Source organism: Elephas maximus, chromosome 7 (genome assembly GCF_024166365.1).
Source record: "Elephas maximus indicus isolate mEleMax1 chromosome 7, mEleMax1 primary haplotype, whole genome shotgun sequence".
Taxonomy (NCBI): Eukaryota; Metazoa; Chordata; class Mammalia; order Proboscidea; family Elephantidae; genus Elephas; species Elephas maximus.
Genome location: NC_064825.1, coordinates 136,765,814 through 136,783,992, shown reverse-complemented (window position 1 = coordinate 136,783,992; position 18,179 = coordinate 136,765,814). Strand labels below are relative to the sequence as shown.

The 18,179-nt window shown below is 58.1% G+C and overlaps 1 protein-coding gene across 1 annotated transcript in view; it reads left to right on the top strand.

Annotated features, from left to right (window-relative positions):
- The window catches only part of MUC5AC (mucin 5AC, oligomeric mucus/gel-forming), a 43,925-nt gene extending 27,277 nt beyond the window's left edge, over window positions 1–16,648 (top strand). Inside the window, exons 42-64 of the mRNA XM_049891887.1 lie at window positions 265–446; window positions 1,749–2,396; window positions 4,990–5,097; window positions 5,272–6,803; window positions 7,008–7,676; window positions 8,011–8,183; window positions 8,786–8,960; window positions 9,440–9,693; window positions 9,932–10,115; window positions 10,463–10,679; window positions 11,192–11,370; window positions 11,800–11,887; window positions 12,259–12,362; window positions 12,527–12,558; window positions 13,094–13,265; window positions 13,563–13,664; window positions 14,021–14,058; window positions 14,428–14,550; window positions 14,686–14,784; window positions 15,197–15,316; window positions 15,513–15,576; window positions 15,662–15,776; window positions 16,369–16,648. Of these exons, the coding sequence (XP_049747844.1) occupies window positions 265–446; window positions 1,749–2,396; window positions 4,990–5,097; window positions 5,272–6,803; window positions 7,008–7,676; window positions 8,011–8,183; window positions 8,786–8,960; window positions 9,440–9,693; window positions 9,932–10,115; window positions 10,463–10,679; window positions 11,192–11,370; window positions 11,800–11,887; window positions 12,259–12,362; window positions 12,527–12,558; window positions 13,094–13,265; window positions 13,563–13,664; window positions 14,021–14,058; window positions 14,428–14,550; window positions 14,686–14,784; window positions 15,197–15,316; window positions 15,513–15,576; window positions 15,662–15,776; window positions 16,369–16,648 (5,658 nt within the window). The remainder of the gene's footprint in view (window positions 1–264; window positions 447–1,748; window positions 2,397–4,989; window positions 5,098–5,271; window positions 6,804–7,007; window positions 7,677–8,010; window positions 8,184–8,785; window positions 8,961–9,439; window positions 9,694–9,931; window positions 10,116–10,462; window positions 10,680–11,191; window positions 11,371–11,799; window positions 11,888–12,258; window positions 12,363–12,526; window positions 12,559–13,093; window positions 13,266–13,562; window positions 13,665–14,020; window positions 14,059–14,427; window positions 14,551–14,685; window positions 14,785–15,196; window positions 15,317–15,512; window positions 15,577–15,661; window positions 15,777–16,368) is intronic.
- Window positions 16,649–18,179: the final 1,531 nt, after the last annotated feature.

Below are 18,179 nucleotides of genomic sequence, written 5' to 3'. Positions count from 1 at the left end.
CACAAACCCTGTGCCTACAACCAGATCAATCCCTATCACTACAACCACAACCCCTGTCTCCACAACCACAACCCCTGTCCCTAAAACTAGCTCAGCACCTATCACTACAACCACAATCCCTGTTCCAATAACCACAACCTCTGTTCCCACCACTAAAACCTCTCTTCCTACAACCACAAGCCCTGTCCCTACAACTAGCTCAATCCCTGTCACTATAACCACAACCCCTGTCTCCACAACCACAAGCCCTGTCCCTACAACCAGCTCAACACCTATCACTACAACCACAATCCCTGTTCCAATAACCACAACCTCTGTTCCCACCACCAAAACCTCTCTTCCTACAACCATAAGTCCCGTCCCTACAACCAGCTCAACACCTATCACTACAACCACAACCCCTGTCTCCACAACCACAAGCCCTGTCCCTACAACCAGCTCAATCCGTATCACTACAACCACAATCCCTGTGCCTACAACCAGTTCAATCCCTATCACTACAACCACAACTCCTCTCTCCACAACCACAAGCCCTGTCCCTAAAACCAGCTCAACACCTATCACTACAACCACAATCCCTGTTCCAATAACCACAACCTCTGTTCCCACGACCAAGACCTCTGTTCCTACAACCACAAGCCCCATCCCTACAACCAGCTCAATCCCTATCACTACAACCACAACCCCTGTCTCCACAACCACAATCCCTGTCCCTGCAACCAGCTCAACACCTATCACTACAACCACAATCCCTATTCCAATAACCACAACCTCTGTTCCCACCACCAAAACCTCTGTTCCTACAACCACAAGCCCTGTCCCTAAAACCAGCTCAACACCTATCACTATAACCACAATCCCCGTTCCAATAACCACAACCTCTGTTTCCACCACCGAAACCTCTGTTCCTACAACCACAGGCCCCGTCCCTACAACCAGCTCAATCCCTATCACTACAACCACAATCCCTGTCTCTACAACCACAATCCCTGTCCCTACAACCAGCTCAATCCCTATCACTACAACCACAATCCCTATCTCCACAACCACAAACCCTGTGCCTACAACCAGATCAATCCCTATCACTACAACCACAACCCCTGTCTCCACAACCACAACCCCTGTCCCTAAAACTAGCTCAACACCTATCACTACAACCACAATCCCTGTTCCAATAACCACAACCTCTGTTCCCACCACTAAAACCTCTCTTCCTACAACCACAAGCCCTGTCCCTACAACTAGCTCAATCCCTGTCACTATAACCACAACCCCTGTCTCCACAACCACAAGCCCTGTCCCTACAACCAGCTCAACACCTATCACTACAACCACAATCCCTGTTCCAATAACCACAACTTCTGTTCCCACCACCAAAACCTCTCTTCCTACAACCATAAGTCCCGTCCCTACAACCAGCTCAACACCTATCACTACAACCACAACCCCTGTCTCCACAACCACAAGCCCTGTCCCTACAACCAGCTCAACACCTATCACTACAACCACAACCCCTGTCTCCACAACCACAATCCCTGTCCCTGCAACCAGCTTAACACCTATCACTACAACCACAATCCCTATTCCAATAACCACAACCTCTGTTCCCACCACCAAAACCTCTGTTCCTACAACCACAAGCCCTGTCCCTAAAACCAGCTCAACACCTATCACTATAACCACAATCCCCGTTCCAATAACCACAACCTCTGTTTCCACCACCGAAACCTCTGTTCCTACAACCACAGGCCCCGTCCCTACAACCAGCTCAATCCCTATCACTACAACCACAACCCCTGTCTCCACAACCACAGGCCCTGTCCTTACAACCAGCTCAACACCTATCACTACAACCACAATCGCTGTTCCAATAACCACAACCTCTGTTTCCACTACCAAAACCTCTCTTCCTACAACCATAAGTCCCGTCCCTACAACCAGCTCAACACCTATCACTACAACCACAACCCCTGTTCCAATAACCACAACCTCTGTTCCCACGACCAAAACCTCTGTTCCTACAACCACAAGCCCTGTCCCTACAACCAGCTCAATCCCTATCACTACAACCACAACCCCTGTCTCCACAACCACAATCCCTGTCCCTGCAACCAGCTCAACACCTATCACTACAAACACAATCCCTGTTCCAATAACCACAAGCTCTTTTCCCACCACCAAAACCTCTCTTCCTACAACCACAAGCCCTGTCCCTACAACCAGCTCAACACCTATCACTACAACCACAATCCCTGTTCCAATAACCACAACCTCTGTTCCCACGACCAAGACCTCTGTTCCTACAGCCACAAGCCCCATCCCTACAACCAGCTCAATCCCTATCACTACAACCACAACCCCTGTCTCCACAACCACAATCCCTGTCCCTGCAACTAGCTCAACACCTATCACTACAACCACAATCCCTATTCCAATAACCACAACCTCTGTTCCCACCACCAAAACCTCTGTTCCTACAACCACAATCCCTATCTCTACAACCAGCTCAATCCCTATCACTACAACCACAACAACTGTCTCCACAACCACAATCGCTGTCCCTAAAACCAGGTCAACACCTATCACTACTACCAGAATCCCTGTTCCAATAACTACAACCTCTGTTCCCACCACCAAAACCTCTGTTCCTACAACCACAAGCCCCGTCCCTACAACCAGCTCAACACCTATCACTACAACCACAACCCCTGTCTCCACAACCACAAGCCCCGTCTCTACAACTATCTCAATCCCTATCACTACAACCACAACCCCTGTCTCCACAACCACAACCCCTGTCCCTAAAACTAGCTCAACACCTATCACTACAACCACAATCCCTGTTCCAATAACCACAACCTCTGTTCCCACCACTAAAACCTCTCTTCCTACAACCACAAGCCCTGTCCCTACAACTAGCTCAATCCCTGTCACTATAACCACAACCCCTGTCTCCACAACCACAAGCCCTGTCCCTACAACCAGCTCAAAACCTATCACTACAACCACAATCCCTGTTCCAATAACCACAACCTCTGTTCTCACCACCAAAACCTCTCTTCCTACAACCATAAGTCCCGTCCCTACAACCAGCTCAACACCTATCACTACAACCACAACCCCTGTCTCCACAACCACAATCCCTGTCCCTACAACCAGATCAATCCCTATCACTACAACCACAATCCCTGTCTCCACAACCACAAGCCCTGTCCCTAAAACCAGCTCAACACCTATCACTATAACCACAATCCCCGTTCCAATAACCACAACCTCTGTTTCCACCACCGAAACCTCTGTTCCTACAACCACAGGCCCCGTCCCTACAACCAGCTCAATCCCTATCACTACAACCACAACCCCTGTCTCCACAACCACAGGCCCTGTCCTTACAACCAGCTCAACACCTATCACTACAACCACAATCCCTGTTCCAATAACCACAACCTCTGTTCCCACCACCAAAACCTCTCTTCCTACAACCATAAGTCCCGTCCCTACAACCAGCTCAACACCTATCACTACAACCACAACCCCTGTTCCAATAACCACAACCTCTGTTCCCACCACCAAAACCTCTGTTCCTACAACCACAAGCCCTATCTCTACAACCAGCTCAATCCCTATCACTACAACCACAACAACTGTCTCCACAACCACAATCGCTGTCCCTAAAACCAGGTCAACACCTATCACTACTACCAGAATCCCTGTTCCAATAACTACAACCTCTGTTCCCACCACCAAAACCTCTGTTCCTACAACCACAAGCCCCGTCCCTACAACCAGCTCAACACCTATCACTACAACCACAACCCCTGTCTCCACAACCACAACCCCTGTCCCTAAAACTAGCTCAACACCTATCACTACAACCACAATCCTTGTTCCAATAACCACAACCTCTGTTCCCACCACTAAAACCTCTCTTCCTACAACCACAAGCCCTGTCCCTACAACTAGCTCAATCCCTTTCACTATAACCACAACCCCTGTCTCCACAACCACAAGCCCTGTCCCTACAACCAGCTCAAAACCTATCACTGCAACCACAATCCCTGTTCCAACAACCACAACCTCTGTTCCCACCACCAAAACCTCTCTTCCTACAACCATCAGTCCCGTCCCTACAACCAGCTCAACACCTATCACTACAACCACAGCCCCTGTCTCCACAACCACAATCCCTGTCCCTACAACCAGATCAATCCCTATCACTACAACCACAATCCCTGTCTCCACAACCACAATCCCTGTCCCTAAAAGCAGCTCAATCCCTATCACTACAACCACAATCCCTGTCTCCACAACCATAATCCCTGTCCCTACAACAAACTCAATCCCTATCACTACAACCACAATCCCTGTCTCCACAACCACAACCCCTGTCCCTAAAACCAGCTCAATCCCTATCACTACAACCACAATCCCTGTCTCCACAACCACAACCCCTGTCCCTAAAACCAGCTCAATCCCTATCACTACAACCAGAATCCCTGTCTCCACAACCACAATCCCTGTCCCTCCAACCAGCTCAACACCTATCACTACATCCACCATCCCTGTCCCCACAACCACAAGCCCTGTCCCTACAACCAGCTCAATCCCTATCACTACAACCACCATCCCTGTCTCCACAACCACAATCCCTGTCTCCACAACCACAAGCCCTGTCTCCACAACCACAATCCCTGTCTCCACAACCACAAGCCCTGTCCCTACAACCAGCTCAATCCCTATCACTACAACCACCATCCCTGTCTCCACAACCACAACCCCTGTCTCCACAACCACAAGCCCTCTCCCTACAACCAGCTCAATACCTATCACTGCAACCACAATCCCTGTTCCAATAACCACAACCTATGTTCCCACCACCAAAACCTCTGTTCCTACAGCCACAAGCCCTGTCCCTACAACCAGCTCAATCCCTATCTCTACAACCACAACCCCTGTCTCCACAACCACAAGCCCTGTCCCTAATATTAGCTCAACACCTATCACTGCAACCCCAATCCCTGTTCCAATAACCACAACCTCTGTTCCCACCACCAAAACCTCTCTTCCTACAACCACAAGCCCTGTCCCTACAACTAGCTCAACACCTATCACTACAACCAGAATCCCTGTCTGCACAACCAGAATCCCTGTCCCTACAACCAGATCAATCCCTATCACTACAATGACAACCCCTGTGTCCACAACCACAATCCCTGTCCCTAAAACCAGCTCAACACCTATCATTACAACCACAATCCCTGTTCCAATAACCACAACCTCTGTTCCCACCACCAAAACCTCTGCTCCTACAACCACAACCCCTGTCCCCAAAAGCACAGCCCCTGGCCCTGAAACCACAATCACTGTCCCTACAACCACTTCCACCACTGTTCCTACAACCACCACGAGTCCTGTTCCTACAACCACTCCCACCCTTGTCCCTGAGACAACCCACTCCAGGACCATCACCACCAAGTGCCGAAAACGGTGCACATGGACCAAATGGTTTGATGTGGACTTCCCAGCCCCTGGGCCCCACGGTGGAGATGTGGAAACCTACGAGAACATCATCAGACATGGAGAGAAAGTCTGCCACAGGCCCGAGGAGATCACGAAGCTGGAGTGCCGTGCAGAGAACCACCCCGTGGTCAGCATCCAGCAGCTGGGGCAGGTGGTGGAGTGCAACCCAGACGTGGGGCTGGTGTGCCGCAACCAGGACCAGAAGGGGAAGCTCAAGATGTGCTTGAACTATGAGATCCGTGTGCTGTGCTGTGAGCTGCCTCCTCCTCCTCCAGTAGCCTCCACAGTTCCAGGCACCTCACCTGTGACTGCCACCAGCTCAACAGCGAGCACCACGTCTGTGTCTACAACTTCAAAGCCTGTGTGTAAAAGCAGCTCAAGCACTCCTAGAAGCACAACGGCCGCAACCACTCCCTCCTCTCTGCCTGCTACCGCCACAACCCCTGTGCCTACAACCACCTCTGCTCCTACAACCACAATCCCTGTCCCTAAAACCACAACCCCTGTCCCCACAACCACCACCTCTACTCCTACAACCACAATTCCTGTCCCTAAAACCACAGCCCCTGTCCCCAAAACCACAATCACTGTCCCTACAACCACTTCCACCACTGTTCCTACAACCACCACGAGTCCTGTTCCTACAACTACTCCCATTCCTCTGTCTACAACCACTCCCACCCCTGTTCCTGAGACAACCCACTCCAGGACCATCACCACCAAGTGCCGAAAACGGTGCACATGGACCAAATGGTTTGATGTGGACTTCCCAGCCCCTGGGCCCCACGGTGGAGATGTGGAAACCTACGAGAACATCATCAGGCATGGAGAGAAAGTCTGCCACAGGCCCGAGGAGATCACGAAGCTGGAGTGCCGTGCAGAGAACCACCCCGTGGTCAGCATCCAGCAGCTGGGGCAGGTGGTGGAGTGCAACCCAGACGTGGGGCTGGTGTGCCGCAACCAGGACCAGAAGGGGAAGCTCAAGATGTGCTTGAACTATGAGATCCGTGTGCTGTGCTGTGAGCTGCCTCCTCCTCCTCCAGTAGCCTCCACAGTTCCAGGCACCTCACCTGTGACTGCCACCAGCTCAACAGCGAGCACCACGTCTGTGTCTACAACTTCAAAGCCTGTGTGTAAAAGCAGCTCAAGCACTCCTAGAAGCACAACGGCCACAACCACTCCCTCCCCTCTGCCTCCTACCACCACAACCCCTGTGCCTACAACCACCTCTGCTGCTACAACCACACTCCCTGTCCCCACAACCACACTTCCTGTCCATACAAGCACACTCCCTGTTCCTACAACCACAACAATCCCAACCACTCCCTCCCTTGTGCCTGCTACCACAGCCCCCGTTCCTACAACCACCTCTGCTCCTACAACCACACTCTCTGTCCCTACAACCACAACTCCTGTCTCTACAATCACACTCCCTGTCCATACAACCACAACTCCTGTTCTTATAACCACAACCCCTGTCCCTACAGCCAGAACCTCTGTCCCTACAACCACAACCCATGTCTCCAAAACCACAACCCCTGCCCCTGCAACCACTCCCACCTCTGTTCCTACAATTGCCTCAACCCCCACAACTCATGTTCCTACAACTACTCCCATTCCTCTGTCTACAACCATCTCAACCCCTGTGCCTGAGACAACCCACTCCCAGACTATCACCACCACCTGCCCAAATCAGTGCACATGGACCAAATGGTTTGATGTGGACTTCCCAGCCCCTGGGCCCCACGGTGGAGATGTGGAAACCTACGAGAACATCATCAGACATGGAGAGAAAGTCTGCCACAGGCCCGAGGAGATCACGAAGCTGGAGTGCCGTGCAGAGAACCACCCCGTGGTCAGCATCCAGCAGCTGGGGCAGGTGGTGGAGTGCAACCCAGACGTGGGGCTGGTGTGCCGCAACCAGGACCAGAAGGGGAAGCTCAAGATGTGCTTGAACTATGAGATCCGCGTCCTGTGCTGTGAGCACTACGATGGCTGTCCCCTGACCTCTGTCCCCCCCAACGTGACGTCCCCCACAGCAAGCACATCACCACCAGAATCCACCTCTATCACTGCTACCACATCATCGCCCAGCCCTGTGACAAACTCTACCACGATCTGCTACTGTTTCGTGGCTAACAAGTTATACGCCGCTGGTAGGTGGCAGCTCTGTCTGTGCGTTTGGTGTGTGCTAAACCTGGTGTGAGTGTCCCGTTTGAGGAAGCCCAATCTGAAGGGGATGGGGGTGGGTCCTTATTGTTCCTGTGGCAGAGGTTGGATTGTATCCAAGAGCAGCAGCTCTCTGCCCTGCTTGCCATCTCTCTCTTCGTCAGCATCCCCATCACCACTGTCAGAGGGGAGGAAGAGCCCCCTCCAGGGTGGCTCTCCCCAGGGTGGACGCACCTGATGGACAGGAAAGGTTGAAGTGCTCCTCCGGCATGTGGCTCCCTGAGCTGGCCGTGAACCGCCAGTATGACCCTTGTCCTGCAGGAGCCACCATCTACCAGAAGAAAGATCTGGATGGGCACTGTTACCACTCCCAGTGCACGCAGGACTGCCATGTTGTCAAGAATATCAGTCATGACTGCCCACGCACCACGCCAGCTCCCACGCCAGAGACTTCCCCTCCACCCAGGTGCACAAATGTGGTTCCTCCAAGAAAGGTAATCCCACCTTCCCCCCTTCTCCTGAGGAAACGGTTGTTGTGAGCTCAGGGGTCCAGACAGGAGCCTTCTGTGGACAGTGTGAGTCCATAAGGAGTGCAGAGTTAGGGGAGCCAATTCAGACTGACCAGGAGGTGTCCCGTCCTGGGGGTGGCAGTGCCTGCCAGGGACTGGGGGTGTGGGGCCGGATATGTGCCTTGGCTGGGAATGGGAGGACCGGGGACCCCAGGAGGCCCTTGATGCTCTGGACCAGCCAGGGAGGCATGTGGGAGGTTGAGGCCGACGCCCAGGAGTGGTGACCAGGGAAGTCCATGTCTGAGGAACAGGATGGGAACGGGGGGCAGAGAGAGGGCCACCTTCTACCCGCTAGGGACCCTCAAACCGGCAGAGCCTGGGAGCCCAAGGTTGAAAGTGGCTGGGCTGCTGGGGTTGGGGGGGCCTGACCGTGAATGGGGGCCCTGAGGGCACAGTGGATTCCATTTCCCACCTCTCTCTGAGAGGAGACTGTAGGGGCCCATCATCCCCAAAGCAGGCCTCCCCCATACCAGGGACCCTCTGAGACCTGGAGGGGCTGAGACTCTACACTGTCTGTGCTCCCACAGAAAGGCGAGACCTGGAACATGCCCAACTGCACCCAGGCCATCTGTGAGGGCAACAATGTCACCACCTTGCACCAGCGGAAGTGCCCACGACCCAGGGCACCCACCTGTGCCAACGGCTACCCAGCCGTGAAGGTGGTGGACGAAGATGGTTGCTGCCATCACGACGAGTGCCAGTGTGAGCCAGCCAGCCAGTGGGGATGAGGGGGACAGGATGGGGGCGCAGACAGGACAGAGCATGGGTGGGAGGGTGGGCAGGATGGGGTGCTCAGGGCAGAGAGGCCTCCACTGAAGCAAGAGAGAATTGAGTTAGGCTCCAGGAAGGACTTTTAAACAGCCAGGCAGCGGAGGTGGAGTGGCCTGGGTGCTGGTGGGAAGAGCCTGAGCCGCGGAGCTGTAGTGCTTGCTGGGCGGGGGAAGGCGAAGCGTCAGCTCTGATCCTCCAAAGCCATCTCAGCACCTCTTGGCAGAGCTCTGGGAGGGCGCTGGGTGCGTGTGCTCCAGGGTCAGAGCCCACCTGAACCACACCTGCCCCCCTCACCTGCAACCGCAGTGGTGGGTGGGGCCAGGCCTTGGATGTGACCCACGGATGGGGAGAGAGGTGGTCTTCGGGGTAGCCTGGCCGCCTCTGCACCATCAGCTGCCTTCATCCCACAGGCATCTGCAGTGGCTGGGGCGACCCCCACTACATCACGTTCGATGGAACCTACTATACCTTCCTGGACAACTGCACCTACGTGCTGGTGCAGCAGATTGTGCCCAAGTATGGCCACTTCCGTGTGCTGGTCGACAACTACTTCTGCAACGCGGAGGACGGGCTGTCCTGCCCCCACGCCATCATCGTTGAGTACCAGCAGGACCGCGTTGTGCTGATCCGCAAGCCCGGCGTTGTGGGCGTCTCAGCCAACCAGGTGGGCAGGACTTTCTGCTGGGCAGGGGGTACAGGGAGACACTGTCGTGGGGCACCTCTGGATGCTGACTTGGGGTAGGGGCACAGGGGAATGCTCCCTCATGGGGCACTTCTGGATGCTGTCTTGGGGCAGGGGCACAGGGGAACACTCCCTTGCCGGCACCTCTGGGACCAGAAGCGGGTCCTGGTCCCCCAGCATTGCTGACCGGCCTCCTGGCCTCTGTCCTGTACGTGCCCAGATTATATTCAACGGCAAGGAGGTCCATTCCGGCTTCAGCAGCAACGGAGTCGACATCGCCCAGGTTGGCATCAAGATGTACGTGAGCATACCTGCCATCGGCCTGCAGGTCATGTTCTCCGGCCTCATCTTCTCAGTGGAGTTGCCCTTCAGCAAGTTTGCCAACAACACTGAGGGCCAGTGTGGTGAGCAGCCCCCGCCCCCTGCCTGGCCTCTGCCCTGACCCTGGGACCACTGTTGGGAGGGTACCGGCATTGGAGGAGGGTCAGGCTGGGTAAGCCCCACTGGGGTGGCAGTCTCAGCCAAGGAGAGGCTGCCCCACAGCCACCAGCCTCGAGTGCCCTGCTCTCCACGACCCAGCCCAAACAGCACATGCCTGCTGTCCTGTACCCTGTACACTGGACTTACCCAGGGTCCTGCTTCTTGAAGTCAAGGCACAGGGAGGTGAAGGGACTGGGCAGGCCCAGCTCATCATGAAGTGGCTGCTCTGGGACACCAGAGCTGATTCCCTGACCCCAGCACCCACCCTCAGGCACCTGCAGCAACAACCCGAAGGACGATTGCCGCCTGCCAGGAGGGGCTGTGGCTACCTCCTGCTCCAAGATGTCCAGCCACTGGAAGGTGACCATCCCTGACCAACCGCACTGCTACAGGCAGCCCCCGACACCCCTGCCGACCACCCCTGACAAGACCAAAACCACGCCCACCCCATGCCCACCAGCGCCCATCTGTCAGCTGATCCTAAGCAAGTAAGACACCAAATGGAAGGGGACAAGGAGGGGGAAGGGAGGAGGCAAGGGCTGTTGGGGAAGGAGAGGTGGGACCTGGTAGGGGGGAAGGTCAGGGCTTGGGAGAGGCTGCTGTGTAGGGCGTGAAGGGCCCATCCACGTGGCTCCGAGCAGAGTGGGCAGCGATGGGCATCTCAGGCTCAATGGGGCTGTCCAGCGGGTCAGCCTCTGGGGCTGTATCTGCTCCCAAGATATTGTTCTGGGCGTGAGCAATTATGCCAAAGAGAATCAGGTTTGCAGAGCCAAGCAGAGACCAATGGAAAATTCAGTGGGGAATTTGCAGAGACACACTATGCCACAGCCAAATGCCCAGCCTGGCACTTGAGAATTGGTGTCCTTGTCTCAGCTAGGTGGGAGGTCCACAGTTGGGAGTCCGAAGTCCCCAGAAGGAGGCATCACGTTGGTTAGGGCCCTGTGTCTGGGAACCCCTGCTGCCACGCTGGTGGGTAGAAGAGGTGCCCCTGTGCCCCCAGGGTCTTTGAGCCGTGCCACAGTGTCATTCCCCCGTGGTCATACTACGAAGGCTGTGTCTTCGACCAGTGCCACGTGACAGAAGTGAACGTGGTGTGCTCCAGCCTGGAGATGTATGCCTCTATCTGTGCGTCGCACGGCGTGTGCATTGACTGGAGGGGCCGCACTAACAACACCTGCCGTGAGTGCTCCCCCCCCGCAGCCCTGCCCTCAGGACACCCTGCCTGGCCGGGGAGGGAGGCACTGGGTGACCATTGGTGGGCAGGGGTAGGTGGGCACAGCGGGCTTCCTGGAGGAGGAGGACGCTAACCCTAGGGAGGGAAAGGAGCAGGTAGGCACTAGGGGCACCCCGGCCTGGGGCACAGGGGTGGTGGTCGTGGGCTCTGGCAGGCTGGGTCCATTCAGGCAGGTGGGGCAGGTGAGGCTGAAACAGTAAGCGGGCAGAGCTGGAAGGACCCAGAATTTGGGATGTGGGTCTAGAATGACAGGTGGCTGCGGAGGGTCAGCATGTGGCTGGGGTCCAAAGCGTCCATTGGGCAAATCCAGGCAGGACAGAGGCTCTGAGATGGGTGCCCCCAGACTCTCAAGTTGGGCTTCTTCCTCCTTGCAGTTTTCACCTGCCCTGCCGACCAGGTGTACCAGCCCTGTGGCCCAGTCAACCCCCCCTACTGCTACGGAAACAACAGTGCCAGCCTCCAGTGCGTACCCATAAGCCCACCCCAGCCTTCTGTGTGTATCTGTAGCCCCCTCCCCTGCCCCTGCATACCTGTCACCCCCTCCTCAGCCTAGTACAGTATCTGCTCCATACTTGCTGCCCTTACCCTAGAACCCACAGACCAAAAAACCTATTGCCATGGAGTCTATTCCAACTCATAGCAACCCTATAGATCAGAGTAGAGCTGACCTATAGGGTTTCCAAGGAGTGGTTGGGGGTAAATGCATCGCAGATGAGTGCCAGGCCCCACTCAGGCAGTATCTCCCCCCATGGCCTCCCGCCAAGGCCCAGAGGGGAACCCCCCATCTCTGAAAGCCCCTGACTGGCCCAACTCCTCCCTCTCTCTCCCTTCAGGTTCTTTCAGGACATCGGGTCCTTCACAGAGGGCTGCTTCTGCAATGAGGGCCTGACGCTTTTCAGCCCGAGCACTGCTGTCTGCGTGCCCACCGGCTGCCCACGTACGTCTGGGACTGGTGGGCTAGGGCAGGGAGGAGGGCCAAGAGTGCGCCTGAGGCTCTCTGCCAGGGCCTGGGGTTTCCCTGGCCCCCGAGTCTGGGCCCCACCCTGTAAGGCCTGGGCTGCGGCTGCTGGGTGAGACCCTCGCTCCCCTCTCTCCCTCCAGGGTGCCTGGGGCCCAGCGGAGAGCCGGTGGAGGTGAGCATGGAACATGGGCTCTGTCCTGGGGTTGGCGTTCTGAAACCCGGCACCAGAGTGCCAATGCAGAGCAAGGGGGCCAGAGAAGGGGTGGAGGACAAGGCCCCGAACAAGGTTCCCTGATGTGCTCCACCCACTATACCACCCTGCCATCTCCCAGAGGACACCTGGGGGCCCTTTGGCCTGGAGGCTGCCCTGTGTGGACCCCGAGTTGTCCGTGTTCTTCCTTCAGTGGGGCCCTCCTGCTCTGCTGGACACAGTGACAGCATTCAGCAGGGGGAGGGCGGCTGGTCACCAGCATGGTGGGGCTGGGCCAGCCCACCTGGCCCCACCCCACCTTGGACTCTGGCAGGCACTGACATCTTCCCTCCACTTGTTTTCTCTGTGGGCCCCCTGTCTGGGAGCTCCAAGACCCTTTAGCCAGCCTCTCCCCAAGCTCAGCAGAGGACTCACAGGGGCTCCTAGCCCAGCCCTAACAGAGCTGGCGTGGAGGAAGCTGCCCCCTGACCAGCCCACCTGCCCTTCCCCCCCACAGCTGGACCAGACCATTATCCACAACTGCCAGGAGTGCACCTGTGAGAGCAGTACCCGGACCCTGGCCTGCCGGACACTGACTTGCCCACCGGCCCCCAACTGCCACACGACTGGCCATGTGCTGGTACACACACCCCTGAAGGCTGGCCGGTGCTGTGTAGAGTACCATTGTGGTGAGCCAGGGCCAGCGCTGGTGGGCAGGTGGATGGTGGGCCCAGGCCTGGGGGTGAGTGTGTGCACGGGGCACACACACTAGAGTGCTTCCTGGGGCGGGGGGGGGGACCCAGCACCCTCCACCCTGCTGCGACATCAGCTGGTGACCCTGACTAGGTGTGCCCTGGGGAGTCTGGGTGTTTGAGGGAGGGTGGGGTTCCTTCTGCCCTCCCCCATGAGCCACTTCTTGGCCAACACCCCTGGAGGCCCCTGGGAGGCCTGAATGCAGACCGTGAATGCCTCCTCCCACTCCACAGTCTGCAACGCCAGCTCCTGCCCCCAGCTCGCCCCCTGCCCCAGGGGCTCACACCTGGTCCAGAACCCCCAGGAGGGAGAATGCTGCCCAAGCCAGAAGTGCAGTGAGTGTCTGGGGCCCGCTGGGGGCTTGCCCCAGACGACCAGGGCTTGTCCACCAAAGGCCCACCTACAGACTCTAGCGACGAGCCCAGAACGTGCTGGCTGCTCTGGAGGCCGGAATGGGCAGAGTAGAGGGTTCGAGGCAGGGGTGGTGGGTCCAGGTGGGATGACGGATTGAGGTCAAGGTGAGGGAGCAGCGGGTCCAGGTGAGGGGAGACAGTGGGCCCAGGTGAGGTGGGACAGTGGGTCAAGATAGGGGCATGGGGCAGGTCAAGGTGAGGGTGGGGTTTGGGGGTGGAGAATGAGCAGGGATCTCTACCAGACAAGGTCTGGAGCCTGTTTGTCTCTTTCTGAGCAGTTTATGATGCCTGCGTTGTCAACGGCAGTTTGTACCAGGTAAGAATCAGCTGAAGGGGACCTCTCTCAGCAGGAAATGGAGGCCCCCTCTCCTGGGCTTTCCCCAGGACCCCTGACCTCAGAGAAGCGACTTCTGAGCAGCGGTGGGCTCCACCCCCTCCCCCCACCCTGACTACAGCCAGGCCACGCTGGCGTCTGCAGTGTGAGCCCTGCCTTCCCCTGCTGGCACCCACCATGGGGCCCAGCTCTGGGCTCTGTCCTTGAGGGTGGCACCCAGGGCTGCCATCTCTGTGTCAGGAGGGTCACCCAGGGGCTGGTTGGCTTGGCTGGCGCTAGGAAGGGAGGACAGAAGAGGGGCTGCACCTCCCGCGAACTTGCTGACGCCCACCCTCCTGGGACCGCCCCCAGCCTGGCGCAGTGGTCTCCTCCGACCTGTGCAAGACATGCAAGTGTCAGGCGACAGACGACCCCGAGACGGAGCCATTCGTGGTAACCTGCGAGACCCTGGTCTGCAAGCGCCATTGTCCCGTGGTGAGTGCGCCCCCTCCTCCCGCTCCCCTTCCCCCTCCGTCATCTCCTCTTCTTCCCCTCTCCCCATCCTCGCCTCCCTCCTGCCGAGTCCTGGGGCGGCCTTGGGGCTCAGGCCGCGTGCTGCTGCCCCCACAGGGCTTCGAGTACCGTGTGCCCGTGGGCCGGTGCTGCGGCTCCTGTGTGCAGGTAGCCTGCGTCGTGAACACCAGCGATGGCTCTCCCCACCTCTTCTACGTGAGTAGCAGCTGCTGCCCGGGGCGAGGTGGTGCGCCTTGGCGGAGGGGCTGGGGCAGAGCAACCCCCACCCATTTCCGGAGCTCCAGGGAAAAGATCCGGGGCGTCCTCAGGGTCCTGGGGGGTGTGAGGGCGATTGGGCAGATCCCGGGGCGTTGGCGCTTGGGGAGCCAGGGTTGAAATATTTTTGCCTGCAGGGGCCAGGGCGGTGACCCAGTACAGGGTCCACCGTTAATAGCAGTCCCTGAGGCAGGGACACTACCCCCACCCGCAAAGCCCTTGGAAGGCCAGGGGAGCCAGCTGCTCTTCGCTCGCCCAGGGCGGCTGGAAGCGTTGGGGCGGGGCAGACAGATTCAGCGGGACTCTGCGTGGTGGGCGGGCACTCACGGTGGTGGGTGGGGCCTCCTCGCAGCCCGGCCAGACCTGGTCGGAGCCCGGGAACCGTTGTGAGACACACGAGTGTGAGAAGTACCAGGACGGGGTCGTGGTGGTGACTACAAGGAAGGCGTGTCCTGCACTTCGCTGTCCTCAGGTGCGTTCCTGAGCCCAACCTCCCCCTTTGCCAAGAGTGGACCCAGCCCACGGCCAACCACGGGGACCGGGTGAGGTGCTGCCAACCACTAGGGCAGTGCCTTCCGAGTCTGGCCTAGTGTTGGGCCCCCCCCCCATTTCCTGTGGGCTTCCCAGTGGCCTCCCCGGCTCTCACTGAGCCCACCTTGCCCACACAGGACCAGGCTGTGCCTAGTGAAGATGGCTGCTGCCTCTCCTGTCCCCAGCAGCCACCCCAGAACAGTAAGTGGGGCATCTGTGGGTGGGGCTGGTCCCAGGGAGGGCCAGGGGCAGCGGCCAGTCCTGACCCTGTGCCCGTTCCCTCCAGGGTCCACCTGCACCGTGTACGACAAGCAGGAGGTCATCCGAGTGGGCAGCTGCAGCACCACCCAGCCTGTGCGCCTCACCTACTGCCAGGGCAACTGTGGGGACACCATCTCGATGTATGTGAGCGCCCCCCAGGCTGTACCTCTCAAACCTCAGGGGGCCCTGTGGGGCAGTGCCAGAAGAGATGTAGGCAGGGGGGCGCCATCAGGACCAACCAGGGTCAGAAGTCCTGGGCAAAGGAAGCCACCCTGAGGAAGTAGAGGGCCTGGGGCCCTGGGGTGCAGCCAGTGGTAGGCAGCTGGGTCTGAGACTGGGCTGAGGGCTAGGGACTAAGAGACCAACAGCCCGCATCCTGTTTGAAATCATACTTGGCTGTTTACTGCGGCTCTGGGCCTCAGTTTCCCCATTGGTAACTTGCTGCAGCTATTGAGGGCGGATTCCGTTGGTCTCTCCCTGACCCTTCACTGGCAGCTTGAAGCGCCCTTGGTGGGAGCATTTACACCAGGCAGTTGGCGAGCGCTGCAGAGCAGGAGTGTTGGGTTTTGCCCTGCCTTCTGGAGAGCCAGCTGTTAAACCTTGGTCGCTGTGATGACGTCTTTGAGAGCTTAGCACAGGGCCTGGCACACGGCAGTGGACGTTTGCTGGGGCCCCAAAGGGCTGGCTCAGGGCTCGCGGCAGCACATGGCACTAAGTGGCCCCTGCCCACAGGTACTCCTTCGAGGCCAGCATGGTGGAACACAGGTGTAAGTGCTGCCAGGAGCTACGTACATCGCTGAGAAATGTGACTCTGAGCTGCCGGGATGGCTCTACCCGGGCCTTCAGCTACCGCCACATCGAGGAGTGTGGCTGTGTGGGTCCACGGTGCGATACTCCGGGCAACTCCAGCCACTCAGAGCCGGAGCCTGAGCAGAGCAAAGAGGAAGAAAGCCAGGAGACGAGGGTTGGGCGCTGGAGCAGAGGGCTGGCCCCGGCCACCCCCGTGCACTGACCGTGCTGCTCTTCTGGCTCCCACACCTCCCTCCTGGACCCAAGAATCTGGACACCCATGCATTTCCTTCCCTTCTCAGCCTCCAAGACCAGGGGAACTGGGGCCCTGTCCACGGTGACCAGAGCCCAGATCCACTGCCCACCCCACCTCTTTCTCTCAGGGCTGGGGTCTGCCACCTGGGCTGCACCCCAGCCACGCAAGCTGGCCACAGCTCCACCTGCCCGTGGGCCTGGCCTGGGGCAATCGGGGCACCTCTGGCCTTGGGTCCAGTATCATAAAATGTCCCATCAACGACAGTCACTGTGGTGGGACCTGGACTCTCCTTTGGATGTGGCTATCGGTTGCCCGGCTGGCCACTGGGAGGCAGAGCCTCATGCTACCTCGGCCTTGGGCCTGTAAATACACTGAAGCATTTTGCAGTTCATGACTCTGTGCAGTTTTTAGCAGGCCAGTGCACCCAGGGACGGGGCGGGGTAGGCCCAGGGTGAGGGGAGGGCTGGTGAGAAGCAGCACCTGGAGTGGAGAGGCCAGCAGGTGAGCCCAGCCTGACCCCGGTGTGTGCTGGGAGGAGCCTGATAGGCTCCGGGGCCTGGCAGGTGATGCAGTGCCTGCCACCTGGAACATCCTTGGGTGCAGAGTCCTGCCCGCACCTCCTGTTGTTTCTGTCTGGGTCCCAGAGGGACTCAGGGGCACTGTGTACACTGGGCAGAGGGTGTGGATGGTCCAGGGATGCAGGGAGATGGCAGATGGCCACACAGATGCCTTCTCAGGACGTGCCAAGCCCCTCGTCTCACAAAGGGGAAGCTGAGGCCCAGAGAGGGGTGGCTTGCTGGAGGTCAGCCGAGTGGACACAAGAAGCTGGTCCCATGTCCCCTAGGCTGGGTGGGCAAATTCCCTCCTCAGCCTCCTGGAATTAGATGTCCATTGCTTAACCCTCACACTGCCTAGGTTAGCTGCGGAGCTAAGCACGGCCTGGGGTGGGGTGGGGTCTGTGATGGGTGGGGGCGAGATCTTGGATGCAGCCTGGGGTGGAGCAACACCAACACCCATTTCCAACAGGTCACCTGTGCTCCTTGTGGCCTCCACTAGGTGGCAGCACAGCCAGTACCTCCTAGGCTCAAGCTGGGGCCTGGGGTTCTGGCGGCCGAACTGAGGTTCCGTGGGCATCAGGGGTCCTAGGGCTCACCGCTCACACCCAAGATGGCTGGGCCTCCCGTCAAAGCCACCCACCCCCACGGGCACAGTGGAGCTGAGGCTCAGAGACAGAAGGGGCCAACCAGGGTCTCAGGGCCGCAGGCCCCCAGGAGGCGAGTGAGGACAGCCCTTCACTGTTTATAAGGTGCACCATCTTAGGAGGTCTGGGCGTGGCCAATGGACCTCGGCTCTCTCCTGCCCTTCCTGTCCCCACGTCGAGGTCTGTGCGGCATTACTGACTTTCCCACCACCAGAATGGCAGGACAGAGGCCTCCAGACCGACAGCTGAGTCAGGTCCTCCCAGGGGGACTCGTTGCTGAGGTCCAAGGGCAGGGCT